General features: G+C 35.2%; 2 protein-coding genes across 5 annotated transcripts in view; both read right to left on the bottom strand.

The window, feature by feature from the left end:
- The window catches only part of CPNE3 (copine 3), a 47,287-nt gene extending 46,325 nt beyond the window's left edge, over positions 1-962 (bottom strand). Inside the window, exon 1 of the mRNA XM_032697107.1 lies at positions 944-962. The gene's annotated coding sequence lies outside the window, so the exon portion shown is untranslated. The remainder of the gene's footprint in view (positions 1-943) is intronic.
- WWP1 (WW domain containing E3 ubiquitin protein ligase 1) overlaps positions 1-16,569 on the bottom strand; it is a 58,727-nt gene that overhangs the window by 2,597 nt on the left and 39,561 nt on the right. For all 4 annotated transcript variants that reach the window (XM_032697061.1, XM_032697069.1, XM_032697053.1 and 1 more), the window contains 13 exons: positions 14,024-14,078; positions 13,831-13,915; positions 13,615-13,743; positions 12,633-12,705; positions 12,471-12,542; positions 11,356-11,444; positions 8,555-8,714; positions 5,766-5,899; positions 5,533-5,673; positions 4,176-4,296; positions 2,946-3,050; positions 1,341-1,437; positions 944-1,016 (listed from right to left, as the gene is read on the bottom strand). In XM_032697061.1, the coding sequence (XP_032552952.1) occupies positions 944-1,016; positions 1,341-1,437; positions 2,946-3,050; positions 4,176-4,296; positions 5,533-5,673; positions 5,766-5,899; positions 8,555-8,714; positions 11,356-11,444; positions 12,471-12,542; positions 12,633-12,705; positions 13,615-13,743; positions 13,831-13,915; positions 14,024-14,078 (1,334 nt within the window). The remainder of the gene's footprint in view (positions 1-943; positions 1,017-1,340; positions 1,438-2,945; positions 3,051-4,175; positions 4,297-5,532; positions 5,674-5,765; positions 5,900-8,554; positions 8,715-11,355; positions 11,445-12,470; positions 12,543-12,632; positions 12,706-13,614; positions 13,744-13,830; positions 13,916-14,023; positions 14,079-16,569) is intronic.

A 16,569-nucleotide genomic window follows, 5' to 3' on the forward strand; every position in this document is an offset into this window, starting at 1 on the left:
CTATAATACTTAGCAAAAAATATAATATAAACATAATACTTAGAAAAAACCCTATAATACTTAGAAAATGAAAAGGAAATTTTCAGCATGAAGTTTAATATAATCCTAGTTTGATGCATCTCCAAATTTTAACAACAGTATGAACAAGCTGAACTTGGCTCCCTCCTACATATGCCTGGATATAGGTTTTTCCCCCTAAACTTTGCCCTAAAAGGCTTCTGCCAAAACTGTTTCATTCCATGTCTTCCCCCAAATTATCATAGATAAAGAGAGATGTTTAACTCTTGCAAACATCACTTAAAAAAAATCTAGTAGAGAAAATGTGAAATGGAGAATACCCTAAAGTGGTTTAAAAGTATGACAAATATTATTGTCACAAGTTGCCAAAGGAAAGTGTGTCCATTTTGCACACAGGATATATGAGAAACTGATCTGTGTACCTGTTGGCACCAGTTTGGGACAGGAATGCCAAGCCAATATTGGCCCATCTGAAGCCTAGGTGGGAAAAAGTATCAGCATTCTTGGCTAAGCATCCTTGTTTCGGATATTTGCTGTGATTTCTTTCACGCTGCTTCTTCTCATGACTATACATTTTATCTTTTATAATGTTACTGCATAATAACTGTATCTAATTACTGAATGTGCCTAATACTAATGTGACTTGTTTAGGTATTTAATATTCTCTAAAATAAAGAATTAGGGAAACCTCACTTAGTCCTATGCATGAAGGATATTCTCATACTTTTGACAGATGCTGACAAACTGTGTTCAGCCCAGTAGCTAAATTTAAGCATAGGGCTAGAAAAGTTTTCAATACTGGCATGTCAGGGCAATGAAATGGAGACAGAGAACTGATTCAAATTAGATTTCATTTGACTTGGTCAGTGCAAGACCAGAAGAGAGAACCACTAAAGGCACAGGAAGTTTACATGTAAAAACTCACCAAGTGTGACTTCTTGGTAACCAGGTTTCCTTACCAACTTTTTCAATGCAGAATTTCTGAGGACCATTACTTCCTAGAAAAGAAGATTTTAAAAGTGTAATCTGTTCCTTTTAAGTAGCACACTTGATATATACATGACATAAGACACAACTCAGATACACCAGACAGAGCTCATTAGGTGCTACTCATCGTTACATGAGCAAGAACATGCTTCTCATACAAATGAGCCAATTTCCCAATAGTTTATAAATATATTCATGGGATTTCTGACATAAAAAGCCCTTCTAGATCCAAGGTGATAAACCTGAAGTTCCTGTTATATGTACGATTGCAGGATGGTTCATTTGCAAAGGAAACAGTTACAGTATAACAACAGTTTTGGTCCCCTTTTACTTACCCATAAGTTCAGCAAATCCACCCAGTGGTAATCTGCAAGTGCCAGTGACAAACTGCAGAAGCCGCATGCGAACCTCGTTGTCTGTTTCTTTTACAAACTAGGCACAGAAATTCAAATTACTTAATAAAAATCTTTAGCTGGAGAAAAACAAAAACCCCACAAGGTGGTTGAAAAAGTATAGTTCCATTTAAAAATACACCGCCTTGGCAATAGTTTGCATTTCTTGATTTTAGCAAAATTGGTTGGAGAGAGAAGACAGTAATTTCAGATTTTATGCAGTGTCAACAGTGTCGACCATTAAAATGTGAAGCCTGGGAACAGCAAAAAAAAGGAGACTCCTTATCTATTTTATATTACACTAAAATATAAATTATGCCAATGTTTTATATGTAGGCTACTGCCATTTTGATTAAACACAGCACTAGCCTAACCATAGGCTCTGGGTATTTCAAGACTGAAATATTCCATGTGTATGGAAGTCTCAGAGAAAACTCATCCCTAACAGCTGCTTCACTTTGTACAGGAATTCACAGGGAAGGGGAGAAGAAGAAGAGAGGGGACACAGAGAGCATGTCAGTAAGAGAGGGGGCATCGATACACCTAGAATTTTGACTCAGAAAAACTTGCATATAAATGTTGATACCATATCCAAATTACTTAAGCTTCTGGTTAAGATCCTTTCAGTATCAAGAATCTTAAAGAGAGATATCAGATCTTACAATATAAACAAGCTAGGAAGTAATTGATTTGCATCATTTTCCTATAGCAACTTAGTCAAAAGTATCTCTAAAATGGTGATTTATCACAAGATAGAAACTGCCTGGCTCTCTTTAGAAAACTTCATAGAAACTGTGAGCCTGAATAGCATTTTGGAGTGTTTTTCCTTAGGCAACTTCATTAAAATTAGTTATAATTAGTCAGCACTAGACCAAAATAGTTAATATGACAATAATCATAAATAATATGCAGCATTTTAGATCATAAAATCATAGAATGGTTTTAGTTGGAAGGGATCTTAAAGGTCATCCAGTTCCAACTCCCCTGCCATGAGCAGGGAACCTTCCACTAGACCAGGTTGCTCAGAGCTCCGTTCAGCCTGGCCTTGAACACCTGTAGGAATGGGGCATCCACAGCTTCTCTGGACAACCTGTCCCAGTGCCTCACCAGGTTCACAGCAAAGGAATTCCTGATCTAAACCTACCCTCTTTAAGTTTGAATCCATTGCTCCTTGTAAAAAGTCCCTTTCTGTCTTTCTTGTAGGCAACCTTCACATACTAGAAGGTGAAGATGTACAGGTCAACTACACATAGGAACATTTAGAAGGTAGATCACTGCTAAGAATACAAAAAACTCATTGTATTATCAGTAAGGACAAGATACAGAAAAAATATCCATGACCCAGCATCTAAATGTAATGTATGTATCTATCTGCCATTTCTCACCCTAAAGTATGCTCCCTAAAGACCAGTAATCCTCCTTTCCTTCTCTGAAAAGAAAAAAGAAAGGAAGCACTAAGAACCCTCATTTGGATGGCATCCCTCCTCTCCACGTCATTTGTGTTACAGAACAAAACAAAGAAGTCAGAAATTTTACTGATCAACACACCTGCCAGAACCATATGATCTGCTTGCTATTCCTTGTATAATGACGATAAACAGTGTTCCTCTGCCAGTCTGCTAAATCAACTTCTTGCATACCACAGAGCATAACCTAGAAAAGAGAATGATTACTTCACATTAAACACATAAATTAAAAGTATTTTCTATCTTGTATGAAACATGGTAACAAAAATGGAAGTTCTTGCTCTGAAAAAAAGGACTGCTAATTTTTTCATTTTACTCCACAGTTAGGTTTTTCTTTATCCTAAATTTACAGAACTCCTCCAAATTTGTTTATGTATTTAAGTGGTCTGAAAGACTGAATACCAGAAACATGGTATCTTCCAACTAATAATTCATTAATAAAAGATATTACCTTCCCCAAAAAAGTAATTTTTATATTGAAGAGGATATTTCTCCTCTCATTAAAACTTTGCCTCATATTCCAAGATGATGGTGATTACATTGCTGCTACTGCTATACTAGTAAAGATAAAACACACTGCAAAAGTATTCATTACAAGAGACAAGGAAAACTGAAAGTTCTAAAGGCAAAGCCTCCTATAAAACTGAACGCTGAATAAGATTGATCAAAGTCCTTTCTCAGAAAAAGCCTCCCATTTAACTTGGGAAGCTTTCAGAAAACTACTGATTATATACAGAGAACCTTGGCAGGTCTCACAGAAATAAATAAGCATAGCAGTACAGACCCTTTTGTCCCTGCTCCAAATCACAACCCCAAGAGTGAACACAGGCCAGGTCGATTGCTAAGTAAACACGGTGCATGCAAGTAATTCCTGTTATGTAGCCATATTCCCTATGGCTACATCCTGAGGATCTGCAAATTTCAGTTTCAAACCTTGTTGGTTCCTCCATTTTTCTGTCCTTAAACGTAAGAACCCTAGAACCTATCCTAGATTCTGTATGTGATACTAAGCGATCATTATACACCAGAATCAAGTTCTGTGTCATCTGTTACATGGTGATTCTACCCATCTACCACAGAGGAAAAGGTTTTCTGTGACTAACAGATCTATCAGTGATCTCACAAAACATTGATTCAATAGTAATGGCTTTTCATCATGATTTAATCCCAATGCTCCTATTAAGTTCTCCATGTTCCAGAATCCACCAAATGCAGCAAGCACAGAGAGAGAGAGTTAAGCTGACCTATCATTTTAGTCAATCCATATGTATTACCTTTGCAAAAGGTAAAAATGTTGAACAGAAAACCTCACCTCCAGTTCCTTTTCATCAAAATAGTGTAGCCACTGTAGAGGAACTACTTCATTAAAACCATCAAGAAAAGCTTTGGTTTGTTCTCTAACTCCCCGAGAAAATCGCCACTCTGCCATTAGCCTGGGATGGAACAAAATCAAAGGTGAATTAAACATCAATCAGCATTCAAGGTGAAGTTCAAACATGATTGTGTGTGTGTTCCCACGAGGTAACACTCCCTCAAATTTTACTTCTTGCACTGTATGATTCCATTAACTATAAAGAACCTAACATACTAATGTTATCACAAATCTCCAAACTCAGATAACAATGAAAGTAGCAAGATGTACTTAGAATGTTGTTCCAGTTTAGAAAAAAAAAAAAATTATTAACGTTTGATTATTTCAGCAGCCTTTTCATTAAAATAATGCTACTTGGGCATTATGACTTTGTTATGAAAAAAATTTGATTTAGCTTAAAAAACGCATAATCCTAGTATTTCAATGGTAGAAAAGAAAAATTTCCATGGATTTTCAAATATTCTCTTACAAAAAACACCATGTAAGCAGAGAATAGTAAGAAATACTGTTTCTTATAATACTGAAAACTATCATTGCCCAATACTTCTAGCTTAAGACTACTTCCAGCTTCAACAAACAGAAGTAATTTTCTGTTCTGAGCTCATTGACACTAAGATTTGGAGGAAGAGGTAATGTGTTCAAAGTTTCAACTAAAATGATCAAGCCACTTCTGAATAATAATAATTAAAAAAAAAATTAAAAATAAGACAAGAAATATATTTTTATATATACAAACTATTTCTCTGACAAACTAAAGACCGCTAATTTAAGTGGAAACTTTATGAGCAGCACTGGACATACACTGAATCACAGAAAAGGATCTGTGTACATCTTCTTTTCAGATCACTGAACAGATGGATCAGAAACCCATGTTCCAAAAAAGAAAGACAATGATAAAATTAGGAAATACACCATTCTGAATTTCGGTTGCCACACTGACAGCAAAGTTCTGAACGATTTTAGAATCTTCTGTCAAATACATGTCTTTCCCTCCACCTGGATTTGTCACCTGCAGTTACCGAAAATAGGCTTGCTCATTTTCAGTTTGACCTGTTCTCTTACTGTACATCTAACAGCATGACAGGTCATCTTCTCTCCACCATGGTCTCTTTTTGTACTAACAGATCATATGTATGGAGATAGCAACATGTACCAAAATACTGTTTCAATAACAGTCACAAGAATTACATAGTAACATGGGAAGGAAAAACACAAAACCAAAAGCAACATTGTGTCAAAAAAGACTAGAGCAACAATAGAAACACTGAATGCTTTTTCAGCATCTACATCTTCCTACCCAATATATTCTTCTTTGTTCTCCTCAGTTACCAAGATATTTGAACCTCCTGATTTCAGCTCATGAGAGGTTACTTTTCCTAAGAGCTCCATATCGACACAAAAGTACATTTCCAAGTTACACTCTTCGATGTTATTATCCCTGGATAAAAAGAAAAAAAAAATAGTGCAATAAATTTTATATAAACAAAAAAATCCATAAAATATCACACACACAAAAAATAAATTACAAACCTTATCCAAATTAGGGAGTTGTAAAATTCAGTATCAATAGATTCTAGATCCTTAATAGTAAGTTTTTTGCTCAGCATTCGTTTGTAGAAAGGCAGAGAAAAACCAGTGTCAATAAATTTCCCATGAAACAATGCCTGTTGAACAGAAAAAGTCCGTTTAGCTTCTATTGAACTTTTATTGAAGTGTTTCTGGACTTGAAGTCATTTTTTCCTTTCTCCTTCAAATAACACAAAGCACCAAATAGCAGTAGCAGTTTGGTATTTAAAAAGTACAAAACATTACATTAAATGGGAAGCAAAAAAAATATTTGACAAAATTTATCCAAGCATATGTTATTACAATTTAGAAATTCTTTGATTAAAAAAAACCCTTCTCATAAAAGCATTTCATCCTTTCTTCACTTTATGATGTGAATAAGCATAATTGCCAAGTGTTATTTAATCCTACCTGATCATAATATTTGATTCTACTTGGTACTACCGCCATTTTTTACTACATGCATATATCCAGCAAAATCATCCTTTACAGAATGCTGCTGCAGCTTGTAAGAAAGAGCTCTGGGAACCACATTTTTTATAGGTGAGTAACAGAACTGAGAAATTAGGTTCTCCATGAAACTGAAAAAAAACAACCCAAAACATAGTCACACTTGTCTCATCACACATGCACATAGGTATAAGTTAATTTCTACTACTGAAGCACAGCACTACCCACACACACACACACACACACACACACACACAGTGTTAACCTCTACACTGACTCAGTGCATCTGAGAGTTAATGGAGCACAGCTATCATCCTAAACATAGGCCATGGATGGCATTCATTGTTCCTCTTTCCTCACAGCTGAAATTCTATGAGCAGAAGAGCCAATTAACAGCCCATTTCCTCTAGGCTCCATCTTTTTTTCCTGATCTTATTTCCTCCCTAAGGCTTAGTCTACCATGCATTTTCTTCTGCTTTAGGAGAGCTTTAAGAGGCTCTCTCAGAGGTCTTTATTTATTTGTTTATTTATCTATTTATTTATTTTTAAACCAGTCCCTATGTCTTACAGTAGAGTGAGCTGACAGAAACTGAAAAATTCAATGTCAAGTGCAGCATCTAGGCATATGATTTTCTCATTTTTGCAAAGGTAAGCTCTTAAAATCATCTCATTTAATGTGTATGATAACAGCAAAATATAAAAGGTGCCTCAGCCAAACTTCATTTAACAGGTTTTTGTTACAGAATAAGATGTGTATTCTTTGTGTTTAATCCTGTTTCAGTTGAAAACCTCTGTGGTGACTTCAGTACGTAAAACTAAAAGAAGTTACAACTATTTTAGAACTGTGAGAAGGTCAGAAACTGCAACTGAACCTAAAAAGCCTATCTAGACTCTTTAAAATGATTCCCAGTTACATTATTACCTGAGCTATTTTAAGCCACTGGAGAGTACCCCAGGAAGCACTGCAGAAAGTACCATCTAGTATAAACCATGACTACACTCAAACCTTGAAACAGACCACATAAGGCACCATTCCACAGCTCTCTCTCTTGTCCAGCTGAGAGAATTTAAAATGCAAGCACATAAATACTTCAGGAAATAAAAGTCTGTCTTTTAATTCCACTAATTAGTTTAATTAAATTCTCTACTATGATTTGTATTGTTATGAATTAGTTTTCCTGAAGTTAACATTTCAAGTATGGATTTATCTTACACACAAGATCAAAAATCACCAACTAAAAGAAACAAAATCTGGCTCTAGCACCTAACTGGCTATATCACATATTCCCACTAAATGGCATTCTAACTTGCTGAGGGTTCTAAAAGTAAGAAAAAAGTTGGCAGCCGATTGAAAGCGTTAACCCAAAGAGATAAATTGTCATGACAGCACAGAAATGGTGAACTCAGCCATAAAATTCTTGGAATCAGAGGTGTTACTGTCAAAACTGAATAAATATCTCAGAAAGCATCTATAAGAAAAGCAAAATCAAGAAACAGCCCAAACCTAAATTATTATAAGTCTGATAATATTTTTTCATTTATGTTACACTTGGCTTGTATTTATTCTAATTTCATACAAAAAGCCTGAACAACAAAAGACAACATTCTCTTCAATATGAAAATGTACTTTTATCTATTCTTTTTGGTTTCACTATTCACCATGTTAAGGGATGTTGCTGAGGACTACCTGTAGACATGATGATTATGTGGAAAGATGACTGTATCACTACATGGAAAGAAAGAAATGTGACAGAACAGGAGTCACTATAGAAAACCGACAGTGACACCAGAAGTGACACAACACGTCTCCCCAACTTCTAGTTTACAAGACTAGATGGCAGAGAACCAGCTCCCTAACAGCTTCTGTTCTCCTCAGTATTTGACTTTTGTTTCTAAGCATGTACATTTAAAAAAAGGCTCAGTGTACTCTGCATTCTAATTTTTTCAAATACAGTAAGGTATACCAAGTCTGAGGAGCCTTTTTCACAAAATACTAGTCACATTTTTCAGAGCATCAATATTCAGACACTTAATCAAACAGTGGTTTGCATGAAGCACACACATCCAATTGATGAAAATAAAATATTATATTTAATGTCATATTAACTTTCATCACTCTTCCAGGAGACATAAATGCATAAGAGACTTAACTCTCAGGGAATATTTTGGCTCAATAACCTTATATGCTTTTAATCTTCCACTTCTGAGAGATTAATATAACCTTTAATAACTGTAAAAACAAATACTATTCAGGAATAAATGTATAGCTACAGCAAATATAAAACCTTAAAAATCTAACCTACCATGGCAATAAAGCGCCCAATGAAACAGAAATATGAAAGATGGTCAGGATTGATTGTTGATGCTGGATTTATCTGCAGGCAATAGTTGCTCTTGCCAGCATACTCAAATAGGCAGTACATAGGGTTCAGTACTTCATGGGAAAGCAAGAAAAACCATTCTCTAAGGAAAAAAAAACATGTATACACATAAAAACCATCAAATACAGATGTTTATCATCATTCCCCTTAGGTAACTAGCAAAATGGTCAAAATATATGCAAACTTTGAAAAATAATATAAACAGTGTTGTATTAGAATCACAGAATAATACGTGGTATTATATACTTCTTAAATATAAAAAATTCATTATCAAGAACAATAATGTTAGAAAGTCATGGGTTTCAAAGTTTAGAAATGATAGTTAAGGCTGTCACCTTGAACACACCCTCAGAGCACAGGTTTTAGATGCCTATTAGTAACACTTTTTCTTACAGTCTTTGCCTCAACCAGTACACAGCATTTATCCTCCTCATGCCTGCTTTACTGTCTACAACTCAAATCTTTATTCAAAAAATCACAGATTATTCCAAGCTTATTATAAACAATTTAGATCAAACAAAACAAAACAAATAAGCCCAACCCTCAGTACACCTTATTTGCTTTCCCAATGTGACACTGAGTTACTGTGGTTTAACAAATTACCATGCATTAGTTAAGCCTACAGAACACAATAGTGTGAAATGTCTTTGTTGAGATTAAATGAATACATGTTATTCACCACTTAAATAGTTTCCAGCTCAGCTAATCTGAAATAATACCCGAATCTGGTATTTAGTGTTCGGATAGGTGATTTTTATAATATTTGTTGCTTTATAATATTTATATGTAATCAGAGATTTCAGAAGCAGTCATATATTCTCAGGAACTTCTGTATCAGGCACTAAGTGTTCAGTACTAAACAGCCAGGCTTAGGGAAAACCTATAAAAAAAGCTAAAAGTCTATCCTATAATAAGTGCAGGGACTGAATTCCATTCTAACTACCTTTCAGCTGTCACATTTGAGAGGTATCTTTTCTACCCCTGTATTTACTTGAGATTAGGGAATAGAAATGAGATTTGCTGGCATGTTTCTCCTAACAGTTCTATGAAACTCAAGTCATGGATCATGATTCGCTATGATACATTTCCAACTCAAAGGCTAAGAAGAAAGAGTAAACAGAGAAAGGCAGCCAGGATATGATAACCCTAACAGGGTTCTGTGTATCTTTCAATAAGTATGAGACTGTTGTACAGCATTCTGTGCAAGTTTTATACTACAACAATTATATTAACTCTATATAAAAGTATAAAATTTAACAGGCATTTAAATTAGAACAAAGTCAGATAACAAGGGAGGAATTAAATAAATCAGTCATCAACAAAAAGTTTGGAGAAGTAAAGAATTTTTCACATCAACAGCTAAAACTTGCCACAAGACACAGTGTCAGATTGGTCCTGCTAAATGCAAGGTAAAGTCTGGAGGGAGCACCAAGTTTAGCCTGCTGCAAGACAGCTGATAAATCAGGGCATCAGCTTTTTATATTTGTATTAATGCAGCAGTAGTCAGTACATGAACATTTACTCAGTGTCATTTAAAAATTCTCAGCTCAAGCCACAGTGAGATCCTTGCTGCTTCTCAGTATCACATAAAAAATCTTGGGCAAGACTTAACTAACTATGAAACTATACTACTTATGTATTTGTTATTTATCTATTTATTCTGCTACTTTCTGTGACTAACACACTTCGGTTAAATTATTTTAACATCACTTCTTTGGAATACTTGGTTTCTATGGAACAGACTACTTGAACTCGCCCGGTTCCCATCCTATGCCTAGGGACATCACAGTAGGGACACCAACCAAACAAAACCCATGTAAAGCAAAAATTGAATTCCGCCCTGCAGTCACTTCCCAAAAGCCTATGAGATACTGTAATTCAGAAGCATAACACCTCACATATCCAAGGAAGCTAAACCTTCAGAGGCAAGCTTCCTTATTTATAAATATTATATATTTTCACTGAATTTCATTTTAACACAGTAAGCTACATAAAACCAGAACAAAACCAAAACAGAACACCTTTACATTAAAAAATCCCAACCTAACAGGAAAAATTCTATCATCTATAACCACTTCCAATTCCCTGGATCTACAGTAGTACTGAAATTTTCATCCTAAAAGTATCATTTCAGTCTGAAAGTAACTGGCAGCAGTAGTGAGTGGTTGTATTCTATATGGACAAGAGATGAAACATACTTTGTCTATGGTTTTCTTGGTATCAGATTTTTCCCTCTGAGTTCCACTTCAGATCTTAGAAAAGCCAGCAGTTCAACTGGTTTGCATTCCTGTGGAGCCTACATTGTCTGTCTGCTCTTACTTCATGCCTGCAGTACTCTCCTATTGTTTATACCCTTTCTACTCATAACAGCCCCAATCTAGTGTTCGCTTATTTTTTTCCAAATAAGCAGAACATTTTTCCACAGTCCCCACTTCTAGGGAAATGGAACTTTCTGACAGAAAGTTTCTGAAATAACTCAGTCCAGAGCAATTAACTGGCATTAAAAAATTCCAATTTTTACATCAATCTTTGTCAAAGAACTTAACAACTGACACCACAGTTTTAGCAATGCAAGGTTATAACCCATAACAATAGACAGTGCTGCCAGTTCCATCTTCTTCATACATTTAGGGGAACTAAAAAGGTACCCAGGGTCAGACTGCAAGAGAAATCAAGGTTAGAGTGCTATTAAAAAAAAGTTATTTTAAACAAATTTCTTTTACCTTGCCAAGCCACCATAATCCAATCCTTCTTCTCCTCTGAATATAACATATAGTCTTCTCCTCAAATCATAGGGTTTTAATGCCATAATCTATTAAAAAAAAAACAAACACAAAAATAATTAATAAGTTATAAACTATGAATTGTCACTACATCACTCATTCAGATTTAATTTTATTTTGATACAGAAATGCTATATATAACAAATGTTACACAGGTTTGACAAGTAATTAGACCATCTCATGGAAAATGCAATCAATGAACTACACACAAAAACACCAAACTGGACTTAAAATCCTTTAACAACAGACTGCTAGCAAGTGGGAGAGAATATCTGGAAAGTATTGTTATATGGTGCCCTGTTCTTACACTCTTCCTAAGGCAGTCATTATTAAAGGAAAATAGGCAAAAAGGCACCTCATCTGATATATATGATTTTTGGTTTTAGGCAAATCACTTAAAAAAGTAATTTAATGCAGAATAAGTGTAATACACTTTCATTAATATATGCTCTTTAATTATAGAGAATCCCTCCCAGAAGGTTTTGATGTGGTGACAGCAGCAAGAATTTCCATTGTTACAGAGAAAGGAGGAATACCATACATTGGCTGCAGACTGTAAGAGATTAAGAACTGTAAGCTTCAATTACGTAGATTTAACCTTTGAAAGGCAAAGCAGAACACCAGTTCTAACTGGAGAAAGCAACATATTGTAATGTATCTAGCCACACACAGGAATCAGAAAAGCAAATCTGATGTGGTTGATACAGTAGGCAATGTGGTTAAGGTACGGAACTCATTACCACAGGGGGCTGTAGATGCAAAAAGTTCACAAGAGGAACACAGACAAGCTCACTGAAGCGAAGTCCCTTGAGAATTATTAAAATACTCAGAAACCACATCAAGCTTGAGAGGCATTTCAATTGTAAACAGTTGGAAGCTGAAAGATCATTTGGTAAAAATATTATATACAATACTTCTGTTCTTACAGTCCTACCTAAGAATTTCTCACTGGCTAATACCAGAGGAAGATTACTATGCCTAAAGGACCATTAGTCTGAACTGGCTATGGGCATTTTTGTCTTGATAAACAAACACAGTAATTTTTGCAGGCTTACTTGCTGGAAGGAATCCTCAAACAAAGTCTGTCTGGAGACATTGATTTTCACATGACTTGGCAGCGCATTGGACTGTAATCATAAGGCAGTAACATTAAAAGGCAGTATTTATAAATGTAAACTCATGTAGTTTCAATAAGTAAATAATTACTAAATCAGTACCTGACACAAGTAACGGAAATGAGCAAGTTTCCACCTAAAGCTACGCTCGTAAGCAATCTGTGGCCCTTTATTTCTGTAAGGAAATATATTTGAGATACATTAACCACACAGACATCAAACAGTACTTTCAATGCTAAACAACAGCATGTAGATATCAAAAATACACAAAAATTTTTATTGCAAGATGCAATCAGAAACAAAATGCAGCTGATGGTTTGGTATGCCAGTCTTTTTTTTGGTTTAAGATGTAAGTCAATTTACTAAATTGAGAAAGTTAGAGCTCAAGAGCATATTGAATCCCTATTAAACTTGTAAAAATTACAAGTCACCTAAAGGAGAGACACCATCTTCACTGAGAGAAAGACAACTAAGCTAGGCTTCATAAATTCAGCTGCTTGTGGAACTATGAAGGACTTTCTAGTGCAACACTACAGGCTCTTTGAATGAAAGATCATCAACATGTCATCAGAAGCCCTACCCTACATAAAAGACAAAGACAGCCACTATAGGTTAGGTCAGTACTTCTAACTAAACTATTTTAAAGTTTTTTATGCAAACTTTTTGAGAAGTATTCAGAACTACTTTGTTTACACATTATTGTTGCTGGAGTGTGTATAATTATAAGCAATACTCATAATGATCATTTGTTATTTCTTTAAAAAGTGTAACTGTTACTTCCATTAGTTCAATATTCAAGCTTACCTCACTTTCCCTCCCTCCCTATTTATAAAATTATTATAAATCTTGGTATTCGAAAAGTGTATAAAAACTATTGAACATCAGAGCAGTACAGCAAAGGGTGTCATAAATAAATTGACAATTAAAGCTTAAAAGAAGATTAAATTTATATAACAAGAATTTGTTCATAATTTTGTGTGTAATTCCATCTAAAACTGTAGATTGTTTTATAGTATGAGAAAACTTCACTATTAAACTATAACAAGGTAAAAACATTCAAAAAGATATTTAGTTTCTCACTTACACAGAAGATTTCCCAGTACGAGGATCATTGAATGTGGTCGTTCTTGTATTATGATCAACAAAGTATCTGACACCTTCTCTGGTATATCTGATTTCCCAGCCCTCTGGAAGAGGGTCCTCATTTTGTAAACTGCAGAAGAAATTTCAGACAGTGTGGTTTCTCCCATATCAGGATAAAAAAGAATTAAGCATGATCTTTTTTTATATACACACCTACCCTTGGGTTCGAGGGTCTTCCCACTGTGTTGTCTTTGTGTTATGATTTACAAAATACACCCTATCATTTGAATCCACTCTCCTTTCTAAGGGAGAAAAAGAAAGAAAAGAAAAGAAAAAAAGTCAGTATAGAACAACTGCATTCCAAATTTCTGTAACTGTCACTTCCTGAAATCAACAGCTAATTAACTTACCCCAACCTGGTGGTAAAGGCCCAAGTGGATCATTTTCTGCTGACAACATCGAAGCCTATTTAAAAACAAGAGGACTTTCTGTTAGGCCAAATATTAATCCTATTTTTTTTCTTAATGTGTTTTAAAATTATTGCTAGCTCTGCAAACTATTCATTCTGGAAAAAAAAAAATCATGTAATTTTTCATCTGGTTTTGCAAAGAAACATAGATTATATGATAATAAGATATGATTTGCACACTTGCCTCCACTGTTTCCAACCCAATGTATCCCTTTCCCTTCCTACAGCAAACTTGAGAGGCAAGGTCTCACAAAGAGGTACAGTTCATCAAAGCTTTGAGGAAACATGTATCAGCAGATAAGCACAATGCTGTTGCTTAAGAACACGTTTTACCATAATAAACATTTGCAAGCACAGAGAATACTGCCAACATAAGGGGTTTTGCTTCCTCAATACACGATGACTTCTCTGGATGTTTGGCTATTTTCAGACTTTATCATTTTTTGAAAATGCAGCTGCATTTGTTAAAATATGCTGATGGGTAAAATTATACCAACATATGGTAAGGTTAAAAGGAAAAAAAAAAAAAGAAAAAAACGGATTAGGTTATTATGTAAAACCACGCTAAGCTCATAATATACTGTAACCTTGTAGAAGTCCCCCAGTAGCTCCCAAAAATACAAAGCATAGGGAAATAAAAACAAAAGGTAGAAATCCCACAGACTGTAGGATCCATGCTCTGATTTATAACTAAAAGCATCCACCCCTAAAGTTTTGTAGACACAAAATTTTTTCATGTGTATGTGCAGAATGGAATTTTGATACATGGGAACCAAAGAGTATCTTAGGAACACCTTGCTACTAATACAGCTTTATAGCATTTGCAGTACAAAAAGTCAAATCCACTTAGGGGTTTACAACAGCAAATTCAGGCAAAACAAATCTATGATATTTTTCCTGTGAAAGAGAAACAGAGCAAGAATCAGAAGGAAATACATTTAGTTACACTCAAAACCAAGCTGCGTATTTGTTCCAACCACCAGCTACTACATGTGAACAGAGAATTATCATTATCTCAGCAGCAAATGCAGTTAGCCTTTTCTGCTTTTGAGACTACACAATCACAATGACCCTCTAACCAAAGACTTCTCTGTGGTGAGTATAAAAAAAGAATAGTGCACAAAAGCAAAATGCTGTCTGCCAAATAACTGAACAGTGGCACAGTTTAGAGATTTCCAACCTTCTTAATAGGCCCAAGGATTTGTGTGTGGCTGCTGGCCACACACAATAGTAGGCAGTGGCATGGGATGAGGCAGATTCAATACTGAAAGGACTACAATAAATTAATCCAGGTAAAAATGAAAGTAACTAAAATAACTACAGCCTATCTACTCTCCTTCCTTTACATAGTTTAGCTTTGACCACTCAAGGTGATTGAAACATTCTCTTACTCACTGAAAATATTCATCTATTTTTTCCCAAAAAATAAAATACAATCTCAATCATAAACTGCTAGATAGGCAGAGTCTTGGTACGTCATCAGAGGATGAAAAGTTAGCTAGAGTCTGACCCTAACTATTCTAGAAGAAAAGTATACAGAAACGCTAAAGTAAAAAACTTACACTTTTTTCAATATAATGTCATTTTTTTTTCCCCCCAACAAACTGGAGTTCTATTTATGCAACTGATATAATACTTAGAAAACAGAATTCTAAAGAGAATTCTTCCTTCAAGTATATTCTGCCTCACAAAACAAATCCTCATTTAATGATTCTAAGGTCAGATGGAACATTTTAAGAAATGAGTGTGGTTTTCAGTTAGAGTTATCATTTAATGAAGGAAGAAACATAATTTAATTTTAAAAATGTATTGTCCCCTGAAAGAATAAATCCAGTTCAAAAAAACCCATACTGGCATCAGGAAAAGTGGGAGTTTTCTCTGATCAAAGTAGTACACAAGTACAAAAAGTTGGTCAGGAAGAGTTCTTGGCTGGATGTGTTTCAGTAGTGATTCTCAGATTTGCATTGAAAGTTACCAGTGTGTATAAGTACCTGAAGGAGGGTGCAAAAAGGATGAAGCCAGGCTTTTTTCACTGGTGCACAGTGGCAAGACCAGAAGCAATGGGCACACATTGAAACACAGAAGTTCCCTTTGAACATCAGGAACCACTTTTTACTGTGAGGGTGACAGGACTGGCAAAGGTTTCCAGGGAGGTTGTGGAGTCTCAGTCCTTGGAGATATTTACAAGACATCTGGACACAGTCCTGGACAGCTGGCTGTAGGTGGTCTTGTCTGAGCAGGGACATTGGACTAAATAGCATTCAGAGGTCCCTTCCAGCCTTGACCATTCTATCTTTCTCTAATTGCATAAGACAAATTGACTCTGATGCAGAGCTCCAGGAGTTAACTAGTGGTGATGCATGTTTCTGCTATTGCTAGTGACAAGACAGAATGTCCAATTAGATAATGAGAGGTCGAGAACTCTTAAATGTAAGAATACTGCAGCATCCTTTACTTCAGAGGTGTATGTGAATAAAATCCATCAAA

Source organism: Chiroxiphia lanceolata, chromosome 1 (assembly GCF_009829145.1).
Source record: "Chiroxiphia lanceolata isolate bChiLan1 chromosome 1, bChiLan1.pri, whole genome shotgun sequence".
In the NCBI taxonomy this organism is placed as follows: domain Eukaryota; kingdom Metazoa; phylum Chordata; class Aves; order Passeriformes; family Pipridae; genus Chiroxiphia; species Chiroxiphia lanceolata.